The sequence below is a fragment of the Mobula hypostoma genome, chromosome 7, assembly GCF_963921235.1.
Source record: "Mobula hypostoma chromosome 7, sMobHyp1.1, whole genome shotgun sequence".
Classification (NCBI taxonomy): domain Eukaryota; kingdom Metazoa; phylum Chordata; class Chondrichthyes; order Myliobatiformes; family Myliobatidae; genus Mobula; species Mobula hypostoma.
This window is the reverse complement of record NC_086103.1, coordinates 157,307,446-157,332,408: the sequence shown is the minus strand read 5'-3', so window position 1 is coordinate 157,332,408 and position 24,963 is coordinate 157,307,446. Positions and strand designations below refer to the sequence as shown.

Below are 24,963 nucleotides of genomic sequence, written 5' to 3'. Positions count from 1 at the left end.
GGTTTACTTGCTTTTACAATTGTAACCTTTCCAGATCACTTTGGCATAGTTCCTTTCCTTAGAATTCCTGCATTTTTCTTTGATTTTTTTTTGAAAGGCAGGTAGTTCCTCAATAAAATACATAGGTATTTGAACAAATATGTTTCCAGATTGTTAAGATGAAAGAAAGGGACTGACTAGAATTTTTGCACAGCATGACAGTTTGGAGCTAATGGCTCATTTATAAAGAAGTTTTACTTGTGTAGCATCTTTCATAACTTCAAAATATGCCCAAGGACATTCCTGGCAGTAAATTACTTCTGCAAAATAGTTTCTATTCTAATTTAAAGAGAAGCAGCAGCTAGTTTGACCCCACTAATTATGTGAGATAAATGACAGTTTTAATGGTGTCAGTGAAAGGATACTGGAAAACAGAACAACCATTCTTTGTCTTTCTGAAAAGACCAATGGAACCTCAGTTGAATGTACGATTGAAATGTTGGCATCCCTGACAACTCAGTATTTTCTCTGTATACATTGTGGAACTACGATAAAATCCATGCTTGTGGCTGCAGTCCACAGGTTTCTGAATCAGAAATTCAAGTTGTAACAGCCAGTGCCCAAACACTTCCCACGGTGCTTTCTCTACAAGAACACAAAAATACTATCAGTAAATAGAACATAAAATTGGCGTTGGTAAATATAGAACATTAGAAACAGTGTCTAGACTTGTGCTTAGAAATTGATGGAGTCCTATTAGGTTTTAGCTAGCCTTAGAGTTATTAAGCATCGAATGTTTATTTCAAATCTTTAGGAAGTTTTTATTTTTGTGACTGGATCTTCATTTGCAAATAGAAATGTTAACATATCTGTGGATTGAAAATCACTTTTGTGGAGTAGTTGCTATTATATTCTAAAGAAAGGCAGCAGCTAGCTTGACCCAGCTTAGTATGTGAGATAAATGACAGTTTTAGTGGTGTTGCTGGTTCCTTAAGGTTGTTATAGCCGGGGGTGGTAATGGGGGATAAGCTCCTATAGCCTATTAAGTGCTCCCAATGGTGTGTGTCTCAAGTAACCTCTGACAACCAAGTCCAGCTCCTGGCCTTCACATGTGGCTTAGCTACAAACGCCGGCGGAGCTCTTTCTACTGACAGGAGAAGGGCGAAAGTGGGTGACTGGTGCCTTGAAACCAGTCGCTTCGTGCAGATGGAGCTCGTCAGCCGTAGTTGACTGCTCATCTAGCAGAAAGAAAACTCTGATCTCAAACCTTCTCTACCTTGCTACTGTACCCACTCACGGGGAAGGCTTGGGAAGTAAACTCCGAGGGAAGGTCTGGAGCTGGAGTCCCTAAGGCAGTCCTATGTTGAGTTCAATGCTGACTGGCAACTCTTGTGATGCTGCTTGGCCAAACTATCAGCCTGTGCTGTTCCTTTGGATTCAACAGCTGTGTGGAGATGGGGAGCCTGCTACATGGGGAACAGCTTGCTCTCCATATTGTACTGCCCTGGCCTGCACATCACGTAGACAGCTGTGATGCAACATCCATGGTTGGCCCCCACCAGCGGAGGCCTCTTTTAGTAGTGTTGCTGAAGAAATACTGGAAATCAGAACCGTTCTTTATGCTGATCTGAGGTGGCCAATGGAACCTCAATTCAATGTATAATCCAAGTTTTGGCATCCTTGAAAGCTCAGTATTTCTTCAGAATAGCTGTGTTTTTTAAAAATTAAGAATACAGACCTCTAGGATGATGTTTCTCGGACCAAAACATTGGCTGTTTATTTCCCTCTATAGATGCTGCCTGAACTGCTGAGATCCTACAGCATTTTGTGTGTGTTAATCCAAACCTCTGGATTTTCAGCTGAGTTGGAAGTCACTGTCATCAGGGAGGAAGTACAAGGGCATGAAAATCCACACTGGGTTGGTTAGGAACATCTCCCCCCTGCCATCAGATTTCTGAATGGTCCGTGAACACAGCCTCTTCATTCCTATTTTCATTTTTTTTAAATTTTATAATTTATAGTAATTTTATGGGTGTACAGCTGCAAAACCACAAATTTCATGTCATATAAGACAGTGATAATACATCTGATTCTGAGCATCTGGTACCTTCTGAAGATCTTATTACCTGGAAGCAAAACCAAGACAGCCATTTGAAAGAATAATTTCAACAATGATTCCATTCACTGTTTATTGTTTAATAAACAATAAAGAATGGTAAAATTATGATAGAGTTGTGGTAGGTCACATATGTTTTTTGAATATGTACAGTTTAAAAATATTAAGAGCATAGAGACTTAACTGTACAGAGGAGACTGTCTGCATGGTTGCAGCTGAAGAAGTTGTTTGGCTGAATGCAGTCTGAAGCAGTATTTGTATCATTAGTTGTTCAACCAAGACCTGTAAATATGATGAAGGTTTCTATCTTTACCATCCTTGCAGGCATTGAGTACTGGAACCCCACCACTATTTGAGTAAGAGCAATTTTCTACACTCCTTTTTGAACCTACCTTTTAAAACCTTAAGTTTATGCCTTCATCACCCTTGAGTTATTGACACCTGTACGAGGTGAAAGAAGTCCATTCAATTTGTTATATCTTGATCCCTATAGTTTTATACATTCTTAATTAAATCTCCTCAAACTTCTCTGTCCTAAACCAGCCTAGGCTGTCTTTTCTCATAACTAAACTTTTCCAGAACCTTCCATATTCTTTGATCTACTTTGTATTAAGTTCTCTATTACTAGACCTCTGTTGTAATGAGCCAACTAAAATAATGGACGTAACAGTTGTAACATCTGTGATCTTACCAGAGCTTTGTTCAAATCTACCAAACTCCTGTATGCATTGTTAACCTGGACTGCCACCTTCATGCATCAGTGGTTCCTTTATGTCTTTTCTTGGTATTTGATTATTTTAAAACACTTTTTATCCCCTTTCAAATGTATAATCTCAGACTATTTTGGGTTTAATTCCATTTACCACTTTTCTATTTATGTAAACAATCCATCAATATCTCTTTAGACCAGTTTTCTTCCTCATTTTGAACCAGATGGCCAATTTTTCCACCTCTTAATGCCTCTTGCTTCTCCACGTATGACATCATTATGCACCAAAAAAAGGGGTGGGGTATGACACCACATCAGCTATTCCACTACCCCATCTCTCTATCTCTACCCCGGCATCCCCACAACAGTTCACACCTCCATTCATGCAAAGATAAGACTAATGACCCTCTCATTACCTCTACAACTCTTGAGTGACCCTCATGTGAATGTTATACCTTTAAACAACTCAGAGTTTACAAACCAGAAAACTACCCACCAGGGAATAGAACTGAAGAATCCTCTTGGATGATCCTCCGGTTGCTTTGATTTATTGCTGCTTGATATGCAATGGCCTGGATGACTGAGAAACTTCATAGACATGATGACCTAAGCCTTCCAGAATCCCCATGCTTTTCAGTGACTAAGTGACTAAACATTGCTGCACATAGTGTAGCAGTTAGCGCAATCACTTTACAGCACCTACGATCTCTAATCAGGGTTCAATTCCCGCTGTGTCTGTAAGGAATTTATATGCTCTCCCCTTGACCATGTGGGTTTTCTCTGGGCGCCCCCAGTTTCCTCCAACATGCCAAAGATGTACAGTTGAGGTTAGTAAGTCTGGGTGTGCTATTTGGCACCAGAAGCATGGTGATACTTGCATGCTGCTCTCAATGGTTTGATTTGACGCAAATGATGCATTTCACTGTATGTTTTGATGATATTAAAGATAATCGTTTTTTGAATCTTTATTTAGGAAAGGTGCTTAGCGAAACATCTTATGGTACCACTTAAATGTATCACCCTGCCTTTTTAACTTGTTACCTTATCATTTATAGTTTTCATGTAACAGTTACATATGGATTTATTGAGAAATTGGAGTGTAGTTGGTATAGCAGAACTTTTGTTTTTCTTTGTTTTCTAACTGTGACACAATAGCAGCTTATTCAATATGTTAGTTCTTGTGTTATTCAAATCGTGGAATTAGGTAAATTCTGTGGAAACAACAAATTATTTTCTTTGGGATCGGTGGTAAAGCTGCTTAACACTTTGTTGACAGTAGTTGTTAATTGTTATAAAGAATATTATAATTTTATTTGTAAAGCCTATACGTACAAGTTTTAGGGTTGAAATAAGCAAAAAGAAATCTGGACTTGTTACGACTATTCAAACTATTGTTGGAACTCTGTCGATTTCAGTAATATTATTGCAAACATGAAGGTTGGAAAACGTCCTGGTGCACGGGCTGGGTTCAGATCTGCCAATCAAATCCACTTTGATGAAGATGGGCAAGGATATGTTCCTCCCCGAGGTGTTACCAGTGAATTCAATGCACTGAAGAAAAGGTATTTTTATTCATCATTTTGATAATTTTTTTGTAGATGCTTGAGGGAAATATTTTTGGTCATATTGCATATAGGTTGTGGTTTAAATAATCTGTACACTTGCCTGCAGGTCCTTTACTGTGTTAGTCTTTTTTGTATTGTATGGGCTTTAAATGAAACCTTGCAAATATACAGTTTGTACAGTTGTAGTTAGATTATTCATTTTCTCTTTATCTCCAAAGAAGTTAAAAGAGTATGTGTTAGTCCTTTAGGGAAGGAGAGAATGATGACTATGTTATTTTGAAGTTAAATATGCAAATTTACAATGACATTCCTCTTAATGTTTATAAAAAACCAAAATACAACTGCATATTTGGTTAGAGGGAGTCCAATGGAGATGGTTAGTTTCAGATCTTTGCCCCAATAACTGAAAGAGGAAAAGGTTATTAAGCCCCATGTGTCTGTTATTCAATTCAATAAGACTGTAGCTGATCTGTATCTCCTGCTCTTTACCCACCATTTTTCTGCATCCGTTGATACCCCTCCATGATATGGTCTTAAGCATTTCAGTTGAACTAGCAGCCAATTTTGATAATTAAAAAAAATATTATTTATTACTTTTTATCACTACCCAACATTACTGCTGAGAGTTTCAAATCAATCAAATTTAAATCAAGATTTTGCAATCTGCCTTCATGGCTGAACAGAGTGGTAGCTGAATTTTTCTCTATGTGAGGTAGAGTGGTAGAACCACTGCATCACAGCTCTAGTGTCCCTGAGTTGGAGTTTGCACATTTTCTCTGTGACTGCATGGGTTTCCTCTAACATTCCAAAGACTTGCAGGTTGGTAGGTTAATCGATTGCTGTTTCTTGTCAATAGTTTGTGTGTTGAATCTGAAAGGAGTAGATAGAAATGCAGGAGGAGAAAATGGGTTCAGAGTAAGTGGGGGCTTGATGATTGGCATGTACTGTATTGGCTGAGAGGCCTGTTTTTATATTCTCCTCATACTTTAATGAATTAGCACTTTGTGCTAGTTCATGTCAGTACATCCTTCCTGAGGAACAATAACCAACATTAAACAATATGTAAAAACACTTTTGTGTACATTTTAGTTGTCTCTTATAAGGTTCACTCCAGAAAGTTGGTCACATATCTAAGCTGATAGGTTAATGCCATGTTGATTGAGTACTATACTGTAGAAATAACTTTATTTAAAAAAAAATTAGAGCTCAAGTATAAAATCTAATGGCTGGCTCTGTTCAAAATAGAGCAGGTAAGTTAACCAAATTAGGTCTCACAAAATGATGGAGGAACACACACAAAATGCTGGAGAAACTCAGCAGGTCAGGCAGCATCTATGGAGAGGAATAAAGAGTTGATGCTTCTCGCTGAGACCCTTCATCTGGACTAAAAAGGAAGGTGGAAGAAGCCAGAATAAGATGATGGGGGGAGGAGAAGGAACATTTTGTGTGTTACTCTGGGTTTTCAGCATCTGCAGAATCTCCTTTGTTTAATTTAATTAGATGTGGTCAATATTTATTCCCAAGAATTACCAAAATACACCATTAAACAAGGGGGCTGCTGTATTTGTCTCTGTTGCACTAATAAAGCTACAAAGCTACTTTATGTTGAGGTACCCTGAGAAATGAAATCTTGAGAATGCGAAAGATTCTAAATGAGTGTTCTCCCTGTAAGTTTTGTCTTCTGAGGAACTGAAAAGGGTAAATTTCCAGAGAAATGAAACTTGAGAAGTGATATACTTTTGTTTAAAGTCAGCAAGCTAAAACAGTTTTTAAACAAGTATTTTACTCAAATGTTTGTTAAGAATTGACATAATGCCACTTATTTCTAATTTTTCCTTTTAGGAAGGGTATTTATACTGGAAAGAGGTTAAACATCTTTCCTGCACACACGGAATCAGAAAACGTTCCAGAAACTGGTTTGTTGCATTTTTCTTGCATTATTATTCATATTTATATTAGCAGTGCTTGACCATTTTAGAGCATGAACATTTTGAGTTTAAATGGTGAGCAGGCACTTATTTCTTTTTGTCTAATTATCAGTAATGGATTTGTTGCATTTCCTCACCAGACGGTTGAATATAAGTATGGAAATAGTGGGACACTTAGATTGATGTAATTGTTACACATGTAATACGCTGTAAGGTTTCATTGCTGAGGGTATTGTAATGGCTTTTATGTAATGTTTCACTGCTAAGGAAATGGTTTCTCTGTAGCAGCAATATTTGGGTTATGGCTAGAGATAACAGGGCTTTGGAATGCAGGGGTTAGCCAATGAGGAAATGTTGTTCTTTCTTTTGTGTCTGGAAGCCGGGTTTTTCGCAGTCTTTTGTTGGGGAGTGATGGAGAGAGAGGACGCAAATGGAGAGAGTCAGAAGACCACCGGACAGAGTGGACTGAGGAACGAGGGTCCGAGGGCCGGCTACGCTTGGAGATCGGCAACGCTCGGGGGAGGCCTATGGTTGATGAATAGCCGTATCAATGAGCTCGCCAGCGATGTGCAATAGACTTTTTTCCTTAAAATGGGCCCTTTTTATTTTCTTTACTAACCCTTTATTCAGATTAAGATTTATAAAGTTCAATCATTTAATCGCATATTGTGTACTGTTTGATATTTTGCGGTGCGGATTTGTGACCAGGCAATACGTCACGCAGCATCCACACAAATGAGATTTCTCAGTTTGGTGGAGCCAGAATTTGTGTTCCCCTAGACGAACACGTGCTGGCCGAGCCTGAGAGTTACAATTGTGGGGGCTTGTCTGGGATTCATTCTGTGGGATGCTGCGTGATTGCCCTGAGCAATGAACCGGTGGGTTGTGTGTTTAAATCTATGCTGGTACGGATGCTGCTGGGGTGGAGTGGTGGTGCGCCTCAGTGGGGTTACTGGTAATGAATGCGTGGGTGTTGAATAGGGTGGATATTTGTACCCTGGATGAATTGTTAATTCGATTTTTGAGTACGGTTACAGCTATTGACAAAGTTGAAATTGTAGCGCGGAGTTTTGATAAAATGGCAGGCTCAGACCTTACAGAAGAACATAAGAAATAGGAGCAGGAGTAGGCCATCCAGTCCATCGAGCCTGCCCCACCATTCAATAAGATCACGGTTGATCTGTCCGTAAACTCAGCTCCATCTACCTGTCTTTTCCCCATAACCCTTAATTCCCTTACTATGTAAAAACCTATCTAACTGTATCTTAAATATATTTAGTGAAGAAGCCTCAACTGCTTCCCTGGGCAGAGAATTTCACAGGTTCACCACTCTCTGGGAAAAACAGTTTCTCCTCATCTCCGTCCTAAATCTTCTCCCCATCTCCGTCCTAAATCTTCTCCCCTGAATCTCGAGGCAATGTCCCCTAGTTCTAGTCTCACCTACCAATGGAACCAACTTTCCTACTTCTACCTTATCTATCCCTTTCAAAATTTTGTTTGTTTCTATAAGATCCCCTCTCATTCTTTTGAACTTCAGAGAGTATAGTCCCAGGCGACTCAATCTCTCCTCATAGGTTAACCCCTTCATCCCTGGAATCAACCTGGTGAGCCTCATCTGCACTGCCTCCAAAGCCAGTATGTCCTTCCTCAAGTTTGGAGACCAGAACTGCACACAGTACTCCAGGTGCGGCCTCACCAGTACCCTGTATAGTTGCAGCATGACCTCCCTGCTCTTGAATTCAATCCCTCTAGCAATGAAGGCCAACAATTTTTGAACAAGCGCTCCCAAGACCCTATGCACAACAGCCTGCTGCAGTCTTTCACCATTTAAATAATAATCTGCTCTTCTATTACTCCTTCCAAAGTGGGTGATCTCACATTTACCAACATTGTATTCCACCTTGTTTTAGTTCAGACTAGCGCTGACGTAACGGCGGTGAGACTGCCAGTGTCTATCGGTGCCCCAGGTGAGGCGGGGCCATGGCCTGTCCATACTGCCAGGGAGGAGGAGAAGGTAGCTGATCGGGCTGAGTCACAGGTTGAGTTTCCTGTAGCTGGGGTCAGAGACTTCAAAGACAGAGTTCTATTGTTTCTGAGGAGGCTTATGGGGGCCTGCAAGGAGAAAGCTGGGGAGAGCTTTCTGGGGACATTGTCTGTGCAGCCACTGTTTTGAGCTGCTTTTGAGGAAGTGCGTGGCTGCTTTGGGTCAGATACTGAATTTAGACAAGGGACTGTGTGGTTCACCCAGTCGAAGCCAATGGTGGTATGGCCCAGGGAAGTAGCGAGAGTGATGGGGACCCCCAACTTTCCCGCAGTGCCTGAGGGCGAGGCCCTCTTAGTGGACGCTCCGGAAGACCTCGAGGGGGATGCCCCTGGTGCACCTGTTCCCGGTGATGGTAATGTCCAGTGCCCCTGTGAGACAATCCGGGGAGAAACTATAGGAAAAAGGGGGATAGTTGACAGTGAAGATAGAGGTGGTTACCTCTTGGCCAAGACCCCAGACTGTGAACGCTTTACGCTCGTTCCTCGGGTTCTCTGGTATATGCTGCCTTTCGCTAACTCCCTATTGATTGAGGAAGAAACTCACTGGGGCCTGCGGGTTAGTGGAGGAGATTGTGGCAGAGTGTGACCTCTACCATTTTGGGGAACTATGTCACTGCTTTGTACACCTGGATTGGACTTCGTGTTTTGCAGGAAGGGTTGGCGAATTATCTCACCATCATGAGGACATAGCTGTAACATGCCGTAAGGCTTTACTGCTAAGGCGAATGTAATGGCTTCTATGTAATGTTTCACTGCTAAGGAAATGGTTTCTCTGTAGCAGCAATATTTGGGTTATGGCTGGAGATAACGAGGCTTTGCAATGCAGGGGTTAGCCAATGAGGAAATGTTATTCTTTCTTGTGTGTCTGGAAGCCGGGTTTTTCGCAGTCTTTCGTCGGGGAGCGATGGAGAGAGTCGGAAGACCACCACATGGACCACCAGTGGACTGAGGAGCGAGGGTCTGAGGGCCGGCAACGCTCGGGGGAGGGGGAGGCTGATGGTTGATGAATAGCCGTATCAATGAGCTCCAAAGATGCGCAATAGACTTCTTTCCCTTAAAATGGGCCCTTTTTCTTTTTATTTTCTTTACTAACCCTTTATTCAGATTAAGATTTGTAAAGTTCAGTTACTTAATCGCATATTGTGTACTGTTTGATATTTTGCGATGCGGATTTGTAACCGGGCAACAATTCACGCAGCATCCACACAAACGAGATTTCTCAGTTTGGCGGAGCCAGGAGTTGTTTTCCCCTAGACAAACACGTGCTGGCCGAGCCTGAGGGTTACACACAAATCTGTTGTTTATACATCACCAAGATCTTTCTGAATTGAACTTCCTTAACACGCTTATGAGCTGTGTGTAAAAGGGAGTTCCAGATTCAATTGATACTAGAATTTTGTTCATGCTCAGGATTGTCTTGTTTTTGTGTATTTTCAAGTACTGCTGATCTTTGCTGGGGTGGAGAGAGAGAGGAAAATTAAATCTGAGAGAATATTAACCATGCTGGTCTGTATGACTGAAAGATGAGTAGATTTATGACTAGACCAAATACGCAACAGTAGTAGAGTGTTCCATATAGGAGCTGGGATGTTAAGTACAATTGTGTCAAGACATTGGCAAGACCACATTTGGAATGTTGTGTTCAGTTTCATTACCTTGCAACAGGAAAAATGCCGTGAAGCTGGAAAGATGTAGAGGAGATATATGAGGATGTTGCTGGGACTCAAGGTACTGAGTTATGGAGAGAGTTTGGGCAGGTTGCGAGTTTATTCATTGGAGTGCAGGAGAATGAAGTGTGGTCTTATATCAGTATACAAAATCATGAGGGGCATAGATAGGATGGCTGTGCAGTCTTTTTCTCAGAGTTGAGGAATTAAGAACTAGAGGGCATAGGTTTAAGGTGAGATTTAATAGGAGCAACACACACAAAATGCTGGAGGAACTCAGCAGGTCAGGCAGCATCTATGGAAATGAATAAACAGTTGATGTTTCAGGTTGAGGTCATTATTCAGGACTGGAAAGGAAGGGAGATGTCACTAAATTGAAAAGCTGGGGTGAGGGGAAGTAGGATAAGTTAGCTGGTGATGGGGGAAGCTATGTTGTTGGATGGGAAAGGTAAAGGGTTGGAGAAGAAGGAATCGAATAGGAGAGGAGAGTGGACCATGAGAGAAAGGGAAGAAGTAGAGGCACCAGGGGGAGGTGATCCAGTGGGGAGAAGAGGTAAGAGGCCAGAGCGGGAAATGGAAGAAGGGGGAGGGGAAAGATAAAAGAAAAATTACCGAGAGGAGAAATCGATGTTCATACTATCAGTTTGGAGGCTACATGGATGGAACAAAAAGTGATGCTCCTGCACCCTAAGAACGCCCTCACTGTGGCAGAAGAGGAGGCCATGGATCAACATGTCCTAACAGGAATGGGATTTCATAGGAACCTGTGGAGCAATTGTTTTTTTACCTGGAGAGTAGTTAGTATATGGATTGAGCTGCTATAGGGAGGCATTAAAGTAGGTATATTAACAACTTTTAAAAGACACTCAGACAGCTACATGAATAGTAAAGGTTTAGAAGGCTATGGTTAAAACATGAGCAAATGTTTTATTTAAATGGGTTTAGATGTTTCAGAAAGGACAGGGAAGGAGGCAAAAGAGGTGGGGGTGTGGCACTGTTGATCAGAGATAGTGTCACAGCTGCAGAAAAGGAGGAAGTCATGGAGGGATTGTCTACGGAGTCTCTGTGAGTCGAAGTTAGGAACAGGAAGGAGTCAGTAACTCTACTGGGTGTTTTTTTATAGACCACTCAATAGTGTCAGGGACATCGAGGAGCAGATAGGGAGACAGATTTTGGAAAGGTGTAATAATAACAGGGTTGTTGTGGTGGGAGATTTTAATTTCCCAAATATCGATTGGCATCTCCCCGGACTGAGGGATTTAGATAGGGTGGAATTTGTTAGATGTGTTCAGGAAGGTTTCTTGACACAATATGTAGACAAGCCTACAGGAGGAGAGGCTGTACTTGATCTGGTATTGGGAAATGAACCCTGTCAGGTGTCAGATCTCTCAGTGGGAGAGCATTTTGGAGATAGTGATCACAATTCTATCTCCTTTACCATAGCATTGGAGAGGGATAGGAACAGACAAGTTAAGAAAGCATTTAATTGGAGTAAGGGGAGATATGAGGCTATCAGGCAGGAACTTGGAAGCATAAATTGGAAACAGATGTTCTTAGGGAAACGTATGGAAGAAATGTGGCAAGTGTTAAGGGGATATTTGCGTGGAGTTCTGCATGGTACGTTCCAATGAGACGGAAAGGATGGTAGGGTACAGAAACTGTGGTGTACAAAGGCTGTTGTAAATCAAGTCAAGAAGAAAAGAGCTTATGAAAGGTTAAAAAAAAAATTAGGTAATGATAGAGATCTAGAAGATTATAAGGCTAGCAGGAAGGAATTTAAGAATGAAATTAGGAGAGCCAGAAAGGGCTATGAGAAGGCCTTGGCAGACAGGATTAAGGAAAACCCCAAGGTATTCTACAAGTATGAGAAGAGCAAGAGGATAAGACATGAGAGAATAGGACCATTCAAGTGTGACAGTGGAAAAGTGTGTATGGAACTGGAGGAGATAGCAGAGGTGCTTAATGAATACTTCGCTTTGGTATTCACTAGGGAAAAGGATCTTGGCGATTGTAGGGATGACTTACAGTGGACTGAAAAGCTTGAGCATGTAGATATTAGGGAAGAGGATGTGCTGGAGCTTTTGGAAAGCTTCAAGTTGGAGAAGTCACCGGGACCGGACGAGATGTACCCCAGGCTACTGTGGGAGGCGAGGAAGGAAATTACTGAGCCTCTGGTAATGATCTTTGCATCATCACTAGGGATGGGAGAGGTTCTGGAGGATTGGAGGGTTGTGGATGTTGTTCCATTATTCAAGAAGAGGAGTAGAGATAGCCCAGGAAATTATAGACCAGTGAGTCTTACTTCAGTGGTTGGTAAGTTGATGGAGAAGATCCTGAGGGGTAGAATTTATGAACATTTGGAGAGGCACAATATGATTAGGAATAGTCAGCATGGCTTTGTGAAAGTCAGGTCATGCCTTATGAGCCTGATTGAATTTTTTGAGGATGTGACTAAAGACATTGATGAAGGTAGAGCAGTAGATGTAGTGTATATGAATTTCAGCAAGGCATTTGATAAGGTACCCCAGGCAGGGCTTATTGAGAAAGTAAGGAGGCATGGGATCCAAGGGGACATTGCTTTGTGGATCCAGAAGGCAAAGAGTGCTTGTAGACTTGGCATATTCTGCATGGAGGTTGGTCACCAGTGGTGTTCCTCAGGTCATGTGATGTTGTGCCATTGATCAGGCGCTTCCCTGAATAGCTCCTACAAAAACTTTTTTACAACCTGTTTATAAGGCTCTCATATAATCTTAATAAAAGCAATGGTTAAAAGGAAAAATCGTGGAAATCCTACTGGCGCTATCGCTGCCGGATTTGCACTCCTGGGAGCGTCTGGAGTTGAGGGACGCGGGGGCAATGGTGATGAGGCCTGCTCGTCGGATGGTTCCTCTGAGCCTGCGGGGAGTCCGAGGACAGTGGCGGCGCGGCATGGTGGCAGCTGGGGTGGTGGCCTTGCGGCCGCAGTTCCTAAGTTGCCCAGTGCAGTCTGGACTTTAACCGGTAGGATGGACAAATTCGAGAGTCATTTAGACCTATCATGCAAGGATCTAAGGAAATGAAGCAGACTTCGGAATCTTTAAATTTGCGAACCCAGGATTTAGAAAGTAATACGAAGGATGTTGTGAATAGATTACAAAGCCTGGAGAAAGAAAAAGATTCCTGGAGGACTGAGAAAGTAAAAATAATGAATAAACTGGACTCTCTTGAAAACTATAGCAGAAGAAATAATATCAAAATAGTGGGTTTAAAAGAGGGGTTGGAAGGAAGAGACAGTAACTTTCTTTCAAGAATGGATCCCCAAAGTTCTGGGGAAGAAGAAACTTGACGAAGAATTAATTACAGTAAGAGCCCACAGGACTTTAATGCCCCGACCACCTCCAGAGCAAAGGCTGCGCTCTATACTTACATGCTTTTTGAAGTATCAAGATAAACAAAAAGTATTACGAGCTGCAGCAATAGAGGCCAGAGAGAGAAATGGCCTACTAGAGTTTGAAGGGGGAAAGATATTTTTCTTTCCAGATATTAGTGTGGCTTTGTTTAGAAAAAGGAAAGCCTTTGACTTAACAAGGAGGTTATTAAAGAATAAAGGTTTTCAATATTCTTTATTATATCCAGCAAAGCTGGGAATTACTCTGTCAGATGGAGGGAGGAAATTTTTTACTAACCCCCAGGAGGTGATAAACTTTATTCAAAAAATATCTGAGACATCGTGATTCAGAATATCCTTTTGGAACAAGAGGCCTAGAAAGATGTATCTTGGACAAAATATATGAAGAAAATTATTTGATTTTCTTTATTAATATAGATTAATTTTAACAACATTATAATCTTGAACAAATCTATATGATTATGGATGAAGACTATTATGATTTAAAATATTGATTATGGATGGTCCTTTAGAATTATACTACTTAGGAACTATGTAATTCTTCTAATTTTGTTATAACTAGTATGAATAGTTTTGATTATATAGATGTCATCTTTTGATATGTTTAATTTTTGGTATGCTGGATATGTATTAAGTTACAATATTTAGAGTTATATTTAGTAAGTTTCTTTGAATTCTATTCTTTATTCGGATATATTGCTAAATTAATTATGTTTACTTTCAATATTATAGATTATGTTAGATATTTAGTAATAATGGGTGTGGAATATTTATTTTTACAGATGTTTAATTAAGGAGTTATTGGGGGAGTGGATTTTTTTTGTTCCTTTTTTTAAAAAAAAGATGAATTATGTTAGATGTTAAAGAATGTCCATCTTTAGTGCGATGTTTATCGGACCCCACAGTGAGAGGGGTTAAGGCGCTGTGGACTTGGAGCGCCAGTTGGGAGGGTTTTTCTCCCTTTCTTTTTCTTTTATTTTTTTACTTTTGTTTTCTTTCCTCTTTGGTTTCCTTTCTATTTTCTATACTCTATTGAGAATGGCACCAAATATCTCAAGAGTCACTCAAAGAAGTGAGATTAATTTATACTTTTTTTTGTGGGCAGGATTTATCAACCAATAAAATCTGATAACTATGAATAGAACAATTAAATTTTTAAGTCTTCATGTTAATGGGATAAATGGACCGATAAAAAGGAAGAAGGTCCTGGCACATTTTAAAAAAACCATATTGATACTACCTTTCTTCAAGAAACTCATCTTACAGTGACAGAACATAACAAATTAAAGAGAGGATGGGTTGGTCAAGTAATAGCATCCTCCTTTAATTCTAAAGCCAGGGGTGTGGCAGTGTTGATAGGGAAGAATTTGCCAGTGAACGTGGAGGGTACTGTCATAGATCCGGCCAGGAGATTTGTTATGGTCAATTGTCAAATATATTCAGAATCCTGGACACTTTTGAATTTATATGCCCCCAATTATGATGATGAGAAACTTATCCAAAATATTTTTTTGAAAGTTGTTCAAGGATATGAAAATATCTTAATTGGAGGGGAATTCAGTTTTTGTCTGGATCCAATTTTAGATAGATCAGTTAAAAAAGTCATGAAGGTCAGGGCAGCAAAAACCACGCTGGCCTTCATGAAGGACTTGAATATAATAGATGCTTGGAGATGGCAGCATCCAAGGGAAAGAGACTCCTCTTTCTATTCAAAACAATATGATTCCTACTCTAGAATTGACTTATTTCTAATATCAGCTAAATTAGAAAGTAGGATCATTCAAACAGAATATGCCGCTAGACTACTATCAGACTATTCACCTTTAATTTTATCAATTGAAATGCCTGATAAACAAAAAACATTATATAGATGGCGTTTTAATCCTTTGCTGTTGAAAAGACCAGAGTTCTGCAGTTTTATTAGAGCTCAAATAAAATTGTTTTGTGAGCCGAACTCACCCCTTACTGCCAATAGTTTCTTATTATGGGACACATTAAAGGCATACTTAAGAGGACAGATAATTGGATATGTTCAGGGTATAAAAATAAATATGTAACAGAATTAAATGAATTAGAGAAAGAAATAACACAATTAGAAAAAGATTGTCAGAATTTAACAACACAGGAAAATTATTTAAAAAATTAATAAATAAAAATTAAAGTATAACACAAAACAAACTTATAGAGTAGAAAAAAATTATACTAAAATCAAAACAACAATATTATGAATTAGGCGAGAGAACCCATAAAGTACTATCTTGGCAATTGAGGGTGGAAGAAACCTCCAGAACAATAAATGCGATTCAAACAGGTGAAGGTAAGATTTCATATTTATTTCTTTGGCTTATGATACTTTTAAGCAGTTCTATTTGGAACTATATAAATCAGAATCAGTGGGTGACTCACTGAACATTGATGATTTCTCGTCTAATTTACAACTTTCCAAATTGAGTCAACAAGATCAGGAAGAATTAAATGCCGTTTTTTCTAGGGATGAAATTGAAAGAGTCCTAGGCTTATTACAGGCTAATAAATTGCCGGGAGATGATGGTTTTCCCCCTGAATTTTATAGAGAATTTAGGGATCAATTAATGCCTCTCTTGATGAGGGTTGTGACTCAGGCTGAGGAGACCCATACTCTACCGGAATCCTTTTCAACAGCAATTATTACGTTAATTCTTAAGAAGGATAAGGATCCGCTAAAACCAGCATCTTATAGGCCTATCTCACTTTTAAATGCGGACTATAAAATTATAGCAGAGGCATTGGCTGATAGATTAGCTCAATATCTGCGAAAATTGATTAAATCCGATCAAACAGGATTTATTAAAAATAGACAATTATCTGATAATATTGGCAAACTATTGGCTATATTACATTTAGCTAGGACGAAGGGGGACCTGACTGTAGCAGTGGCTTTAGATGCTGAAAAGGCCTTTGATAGACTTGAATGGGATCTTTTATTTAAAACAATGGAAAAATTTGGTCGAGGCCAAATATTGATACATTGGATAAGAGCACTTTACCATCAGTTTAAGGCCAAAATAATTATGAAAGGGCAGATTTCACCAGTTTTCTCTCTACATAGATCCAGTAGACAAGGTTGCCCATTATCTCCAGCTCTATTTGTTCTGGCAATAGAGCCATTGGCTGAGGCTGTTAGATGGGATCCAGACATAAAGGGGTTTAAAGTGGCCCAAGAAGAATATAAAATTAATTTATTTGCTGATGACATTTTAGTATATTTGGCTGACCTGGCCGGCTCTTTGGTAAGACTTGGGGCCTTGTTGGAAATTATAGTATAGTCTCGGGATATAAAATAAATTGGAATAAAAGTGAAATTTTACCTTAAGGTAAAGGAGACTGTGCCCAATATCAATATGGCACTCAGTTTAGATGGGTTAAGTTCAACATGAAATATCTGGGGATTAAGATTAATCGTAATTTGGATGACCTTTATAAACTTAATTATCTCCCCTTGCTGTGGAATGTCGAGGAAGACCTACGTAGGTGGATAAACCTTCCCATCACACTGATGGGCAGGGTAAACTGTGTCAAAATGAAGATAATGCCAAGACTTCAGTATTTTTTTCAGTCTTTACCTATCCCATTATCCAATAATTTTTTAAAGATTCTCAATGGACATATTCATCTATTTTTATGGTTGGGTAAAATATCTAGAATCTCCATGGAAAAATTGACCCGGGACCATAAGTTGGGAGGGTTAAAATGACCAGATTTTTAAAAATATTGTTTAGCTGCACAAGCATGTTTTATTGCTTCTTTTTTTGATGTGACAACTATTCCTTCTTGGGTTACAATTGGCTTACATATGATAGGAGAAGAGATGGCAGAAGAATTTATATATAAATGGGACTCCAAATTAATTAAAAAGAAAACAAACAATCCTCTATTGAGACATGTAATTTATATCTGGGAAAAAATTAAACGAATTATGGGTCTAAAAAAAGGAATATCCTCAAAGACGCCTCTATCTCAGAACAGATTAATACCCATGACTCTGGGTAATAAATTTCTAGTAACCTGGTATCAACACGGTATCAGGCGCATTGATTGTTGTAATCAGCAGAAGCAATTTATGTCTTTTGAGGGACTTAAAAGTAAATATAATTTATCTAATAACACATTCTTCTGCTACCTCCAATTACGATCTTTTTTGAGGGACTGTTTGGGTCCATCACTGGCCCTACCAAGGTGCTCAGACATGGCGATTCTAATTCGAAAGGGGAATACAACTAAATTTATTTCAAATATGTGTTCTTTATTCCAGGACCAATGCCCAAAGCTTGGTATATACAGATCGAGGGAGAGATGGGAGTTGGATTTGGGCATTGTAATTGATCATCAATGTTCGTCACATCTATGTTTGGATAGTGTTACCACTCTTATCAACTCTAGATACAGAATGATACATTTTAATTTTTTACATCAGTTGTATGTCACACCTGAAAAAATACATAAAATAAACTAGAAATTTCTGACAAGTGTTTCAGGTGTGGCATAGATATTGGTACCTTTTTGCATTCCACCTGGGCTATGCACGAAACTGAGATCTTTTTGGATAGATCTGGGGGAGGTACTGGGAAAGATTCTGGGGATGGATTTCCCTCTAGACCCAGAATTGTTTCTTCTGGGGAACTTAGCAGTTTTGAAAGTTAACCTCCCCAGGAATAAATCCAAATTTATTAAATTTGCGTTGTTGGTGGCCAGGAAATGCATAGCGGTAACATGGAAATCCGATTCCCTTGTACATATTGATTGTTGGAATAAAGAAATGCAAAGTTGTATACCCCTTGAGAAGATTACTTATACCCTTAGGAATGGATACACTATGTTCATTGAGATTATTAGATTATGAGGACACTCAGTCCTCGTTTATTGTCATTTAGAAATGCACACATTAAAAAATGATGCAATGTTCCTCCAGAATGATATCACAGAAACACAGGACAAACCAAGACTAAAACTGACAAAACCACATACACCCTGTCCTCGTTATATGCAGGGGATACATTCCTCGAAGTTGATGCATAATGTGAATAATTATTTAAATGGAGAAAATAGGGATGCATTCCAGAGGGCTTCCTAAGTATGTTTTGTCTGTAATTTATTCTCATTTTCATACCAATACGACACAAAAGCAGTACTACCAGACAACATTTGTATTATATTTCATCAATTTATGGTAATATCCAATGTAATAAATCACATCCGAGGGTGTATAGTACTCACCAACAGTGGCAGGTTTGTTTGCTCTGGGAGACAAGTGGTTGTTGTGGTGTTGGGCAGCTTTGCATGGATAAGCTGGATGGTTGTGGTCGTCAGGATCATATCAAGCACAGCAAGTGGTGAAGGAAGACTCACAGAACTCTTAGAACTGCCAGCAGAAGGTGTTACCGATTTGAGTGAAGTGGTGAGCGTTGTTTGCTTGGCAGCATTTGTTTTAAATTTGCTTGTAGGGAAGGCGGGTTGACAGCAGGGAACGACTGAAATGCTGACTCCGTTCTAAACGTGGGTCCATGTCCATCGCCATTTGTGCCAAGTGTTCCGACTTCCACTATTCCTGCTGGGCTGATGGCCCAGGACATGACATTGGATGCTTAGGAGGCATAGTTAAATATTTCAAGCGCAAAATCACTGTACCGTAGGTAAAATCAACAGAAGTTTAAGATCGCGCATCCACACCTTGCCAAAACCAATGCGAGAGTGGCGGGAGAGAGATTGCCAGGCACGCGCATCTGACTTGTATTGGCGGGAAAGCGGTGCTTCTTGTCTGAACAGTGAGACTGTGAAGTGTCCGCACGTGACTTGTATTAGCGGGAAGGCAGTGCTCCTCGCATAATTCTGAATTTTGTGTGCGTATAACGAGACGTTGGTAAAAATAGGTTCCTTGCATAACTGTGAATCCACATTGTCTGAAGACGCATATAACAAGGATAGGGTGTAATTATAACATATAGTTACAACAGTGCAAAGCAATACCGTAATTTGATAAAGAGCAGACCACGGGCACGGTAAAAAAAAAATCTCAAGTCCTGATAGCCCCATCGTCTCACGCAGACAGTAGAGGGGAGAAACTCTCCCTGCCATGAACCTCCAAGCGCCACAAACTTGCCAATGCAGCACTGTTGGAAGCACCCGACTCTGAGTCCGTCCGAAAACTTCAAGCCTCCGACCAGCTCTCCGACACCGAGCACCATCCTCTGTCGAGCGCTACGACCCCGTCCCGGCCGCTGAGCAACAAGCAAAGCTGAGGATTTGTGGCCTTCCCCTCCGGAGATTCTGGATCACACAGTATCAGCGGCAGCGAAGCAGGCATTTCAGAAGCTTCACCAGATGTTACTCCGTGCTCTCACCCTACTTGACAGATAAGAGATATCACCACCGGAGTGGCCACTGCGAGCTGCGTCGCGCCGCCATCTTCTCCTCCCTGGATTACTTAAATGCCCAGATTGCTTAATTTATTTATTTTAATTTTTAAAATTAATATATCCCTTATTATAAGCTAGTTTCTTTAATTTGTATTTTAAACTGACTCTGAGAGCTGGACGCCTACTCTTTTTTTTTTCTCTTTTCTTTTTTTCTTATCTCCTTTCTTTCCTCTGTTTTTTATGTTTTTTTTCCCTCCTTTTTTTCTAAATGCGAGGAGATGGTGTTGGGATAGGTGTTCCTTTTTTTCTCTTGGACTTATTAATGTATTTGAATTTTTTTTCAATATGTATTAATTGTATTAATTGAATCCTTATATTTCTTCTTTAAAAAATTAGATAAAATATTAACCAGTGGTGTTCCTCAGGGATCTGTTCTGGGACTCCTACTCTTCGTGATTTTAATAAATGACCTGGATGAGAAAGTGGAGGGATGGGTTAGTAAGTTTTGCTGATGACACAAAGGTTGAAGGATAGTGTGGACTGTCAGAGGTTACAGCAGGACACTGATAGGATGCAAAACTGGGCTGAGAAGTGGCAGATGGAGTTCGACCCAGATAAGTGTGAGGTGGTTCATTTTGGTAGGTCAAATATGATGGCAGAATATAGTATTAATGGTAAGGCTCTTGGCAGCAGGGAGGATCAGAGGGATCTTGGGGTCCAAGTCCATAGGACACTGAAAGCTGCTATGCAGGTTGACTGTGTGGTTAGGAAGGCATACGGTGCATTGGCCTTCATCAATCGTGGGATTGAGTTTAGGAGCCGAGAGGTAATGTAGCAGCTATATAGGACCCTGGTCAAACCCCACTTGGAGTACAGTGCTCAGTTCTGGTTGCCTCACTACAGGAAGGATGTGGAAACTATAGAAAGGGTGCAGAGGAGATTTACAAGGATGTTGCCTGGATTGGGGAGCATGCCTTATGAGAATAGGTTGAGTGAACCCGGACTTTTCTCCTTGGAGCGACGAAGGATGAGAGGTGACCTGATAGAGGTGTGTAGGATGATGAGAGGCATTGATCGTGTGGATAGTCAAAGGCTTTTTCTCAGGGCTGAAATGGCTAGCACGAGAGGGCACAGTTTTAAAGTGCTTGGAAGTAGGTACAGAGGAGATGTCAGGGATAAGTTTTTTACACAGAGAGTGGTGAGTGCATGGAATGGGCTGCTGACGATGGTGGTGGAGGCGGATATGATAGGGTCTTTTAAGAGACTCTTGGACAGGTATATGGAGCTCAGAAAAATAGAGGGCTCTGGGTAACCCTAGGTAATTTCTAAGGTAAGGACATATTTGGCACAGCTTTGTGGGCCAAAGGGCCTGTATTATGCTGTAGGTTTTCTATGTTTCTATGTTTCTAAATGAGACTAGCTTAGCTAGGAATCTTAGCATGGGCTACTCGGGCTGAGGGGCCTGTTTCCATACTCCTTGACTCTATAACAATTGTGAATGGCTTTAAACATCATTTGCAACAGTGTTTATTAGTAATGAAACATGGATGAAATGAACCCATATTTTTCTGATTCACTTCCTCCGTATCTTATTTAATTTTGTTAGCTAGAATCAAAGAACTGTTGTTACTAGGCAGAACAGCCATATTTTATGTGTGATAATTAGGATTTATATGATGGTCAGGTTTTATTTTAATTGATTGTGAGCTTTAAGTATAGCAATAAAATAATTCTTCCTTTTTATAATTGAGAGAAGGAAATTCAAAGTATTCACCCATACCAAAGTAATGATTTTTTGGTCAACTGTTCCATTCCTAATTCCTGTCACTATCTGGATTAAAGCTGATTTTTTTAGTGCTTGTGCATATTCAACATATCTAGTTGCATATCTTCCCCATCACAGTGTCCACTTCCACATTTGCAATATTGCTTGTCTGATTCACAGCATCAACTTACCTACTACTGAAATCTTGATACTTTAACCTCCTCCAGACTTGAATGGCCTTATTTCAGTATCTCATTCATCCTCCTTACATTGGAGTTCAGTACCTTCCTGCTTATTTATTAGACTAAATCCCAAATCTATAGTTTTCAAGTTTCCTAACATAGTTTCAATATTCCAATTTAATAATCCTATGGAGCAGGAAGTCAGAGTAGAGGATGTTAGACAAAAAGGGAGGAGGAAATCCATGAAAAAGTTTTGAAATGAAGATGAGGATCTTTTAATCAAGGCATTGTTTGATTAGCAAGCCAGGGTAAATTTAAATATTGGATGAATCCAAATGTGTATAGGATAGAAGAGTGAACTTGGCCAAGGCAGCGTAGTCAATTCTGGACAAGTTACAAGATGATTTAGGGATTCAAAAACTTACTGATAATTAATTATGAAAGATTCAATGTATCCAATTACATGCAATAAGTCAAGTATTTGACTAGAACAGGAATGTGAAGACAGCACTGAATAGGCTAATATGCTGGAGCATGTTGAGATCAAGGTCCACACAATATTATGGGCTGAAGGGCCTGTGCTTTCCTATATTCCATTAATAGGAGAATCTAAACAGTCATAAAATGGAAGGTTGTAGTTTATAAGCTTAACTATGTATTGCTGTTTTCACCAATTACCCTGGGTTATATGTCAAAGGCAATATATTGAAATAATATTGAATCTACAAAATATTTGCACAGTTTAAAAATAAAGTAATATTTTTGATAGTTGTCTCAAATTAGAGAGTAGTATCTTCATAGAAGTATCTTGAGAGTAGTAATTTGATACAATTGCATTTTTCTAGTGGCACGACTATCACTATGGGACATTGAGCTGGCCAATGAAATAGCAACCCTTTCTGAACAATTGCCTCGAAATGGGTTTGAGGAGATGATCCAGTGGACAAAGGAAGGAAAACTCTGGCAATTTCCTATCAACAATGAGGCTGGTATGTTTTTATAATAAAACATAATAAAAGTTATATTTGACAAAATGATAAGTTGAATATTTTTAAGTGATTCATATTTTTAATTCAATTTGATAAACTGGTTTTCAAATTCATGATTGTATTTCAGGACTTGAAGAAGAGGAATCTGTGGAATTTCATGAACACATATATCTGGAGAAACATTTACATGGGTTCTCGCAGGAGGGACCAATACGCCATTTCATGGAACTAGTTGTCAACGGGTTAAGTAAGAATCCGTATTTAACGGTACAACAAAAGATTGAACACATCGACTGGTTTCGCCAATATTTCCAAGGAAAGCAGGATATTCTGAATGAAAGTGAGATGTATATTAACTGAAATGATTTTTTAAAACTGAGTAGTATGTGAAATCCTGGATTGGTACAATGGACAGACTGTTTTCTAGCTAATAAAACACCTTAGAAGTGTTACCACTACTTAATTTAAAAATAATTCTAAACACAATCTCTTTCTGCATTCTTTTGCTCATCAGCCTTATTTTGGTGAAGTATTATGAACTAGTAATTTTTTGATGTCTCTGTGTTGCAATGAATGTCCTTTTTCTTCTTCACTTAATGGCAATTCAGCACACTGAAATATATTCTTAGCATTTTCTCTTTATTACTGAGACATTATAAAAGAGTACATTTTTTAAAAATAAAAATATCAGTTTTTGATTACTCAAATATACTTATGTTAATATGTTGTGAGAGAATCATTTGGTTTGTAAATTTTCATCAGGATGCAGTTAATTGCCTTGAATTGAATGTAATTAGAACCCATCATGTAGGAAAATGTCACCCTGCCATTCCAAGATATATAGTTCCGTATTGCCATGTGGACTTGAGACTATAAACTTCTACACAATGTTTGTAGATTGAAAAAATAATGAAAGACTCAAAACCTAGTGGAGTGTGGCGGTATTCAAAATCGGGGGTTTTCAATGCCAGAGGAATAAAGTGTGGCTATAACTTGAAACTGTAGATATAAAATAATTGGCAATACAACTTGAGTGAGAAGAGAGAAGTGTTTTCATATGCAATTATTTTTAATATCTGGAATGTACTACTGACCAGCATGGTGGAATCAAATTTCATAGTAACCTTCAAAGGGCTATTCTGTATGTATTTGAAGGGAACCTTTATCCAGAGTTATGAAAATAAATCGTGAAATGGGATTAATTAGACAGCACAAATAGAATGGATTGATGGACCGCTAATAAAACCATTCTGCAATTTATTAAATAAAAACAAAATTCTGGAAATGCTCGGAGGGTGAGGCAGCATTAGTGGTCAGAAAAGACAAATTAGATCCACTGTTAGGATAATGACTACATTATGAGAGCTAAATTTGGGTGTCAAACACAGCTGTAATAGGAAAATCTACTTGTATATTTGCTTCATTGCAGTCAAGTAAATTGGAAACAAATGTTTTGAACTAAATGAAATAGAATGAGTGGATAAATAAAACGTCAAGATGACTTAGTAATACTTTCCTCTAGACGGTGCATTGCCTGTCTGGCAGGTGAACTCTGAACCTTCTGTCATTGTTCTAAATTAGCTGTGGCTGCCAGGAAGGCAGCTCCACCAGTCACCCTTATAATGATGACTTTTCCTACTCTGCTTTTGCATAGTGATTTGGGTTTGTTTTGATACACAGAGACAAACCTAACATTGCGCTGGATTAGAGGCAGGCACTGACTTCATAACTAATTGTTGGACTCATTGGTGTGTGACATGATGCTTTTCTCTGTTCAGTTCTCAGTATTATTCTCCACATGGTGGAGCTGTAAACTAATGAAATATTTTGGGAGGCAAGGCTACAGAGATAGCTTTTAAAATTTAAGTAGGTTTTACTACAGTAAATATGCATTTAGACCATAAGACATAGGAGCAGAATTAGGCCACTTGGCCCATTGACTCTGCTCCGCCATTCCATCGTGTCTGATTTATTGTCCCTCTCAATCTCATTCTCCTGCTTTCTCCCCTTAACCTTTGACACCCTGACTAACCAAGAATCTATCAACCACTGCTTTAAATATACTTAATTCCTTGGCCTCCATAGTCACCTGTGGCAATTAATTCCACTGATTCATTACCTTCTGGCTAATGAAATTCCTTCTGATCTCTGTGCCACATGGATGTTTCTCTATATTGAGGCTGTGCCTTCCATTCTGAACTCACCCACTATAGGAAACATCCTGTCCACATCCATTCTGT

At 39.4% G+C, this 24,963-nt stretch overlaps 1 protein-coding gene across 1 annotated transcript in view; it reads left to right on the top strand.

Moving 5' to 3' along the window:
* mrps31 (mitochondrial ribosomal protein S31) overlaps positions 1-24,389 on the top strand; it is a 36,822-nt gene extending 12,433 nt beyond the window's left edge. The window contains exons 4-7 of the mRNA XM_063054380.1: positions 4,220-4,366; positions 6,212-6,285; positions 22,580-22,723; positions 22,851-24,389. Coding sequence (XP_062910450.1) covers positions 4,220-4,366; positions 6,212-6,285; positions 22,580-22,723; positions 22,851-23,083 — 598 coding nt within the window. The 3' untranslated portion in view covers positions 23,084-24,389. The remainder of the gene's footprint in view (positions 1-4,219; positions 4,367-6,211; positions 6,286-22,579; positions 22,724-22,850) is intronic.
* The last annotated feature ends 574 nt before the right edge of the window (positions 24,390-24,963 follow it).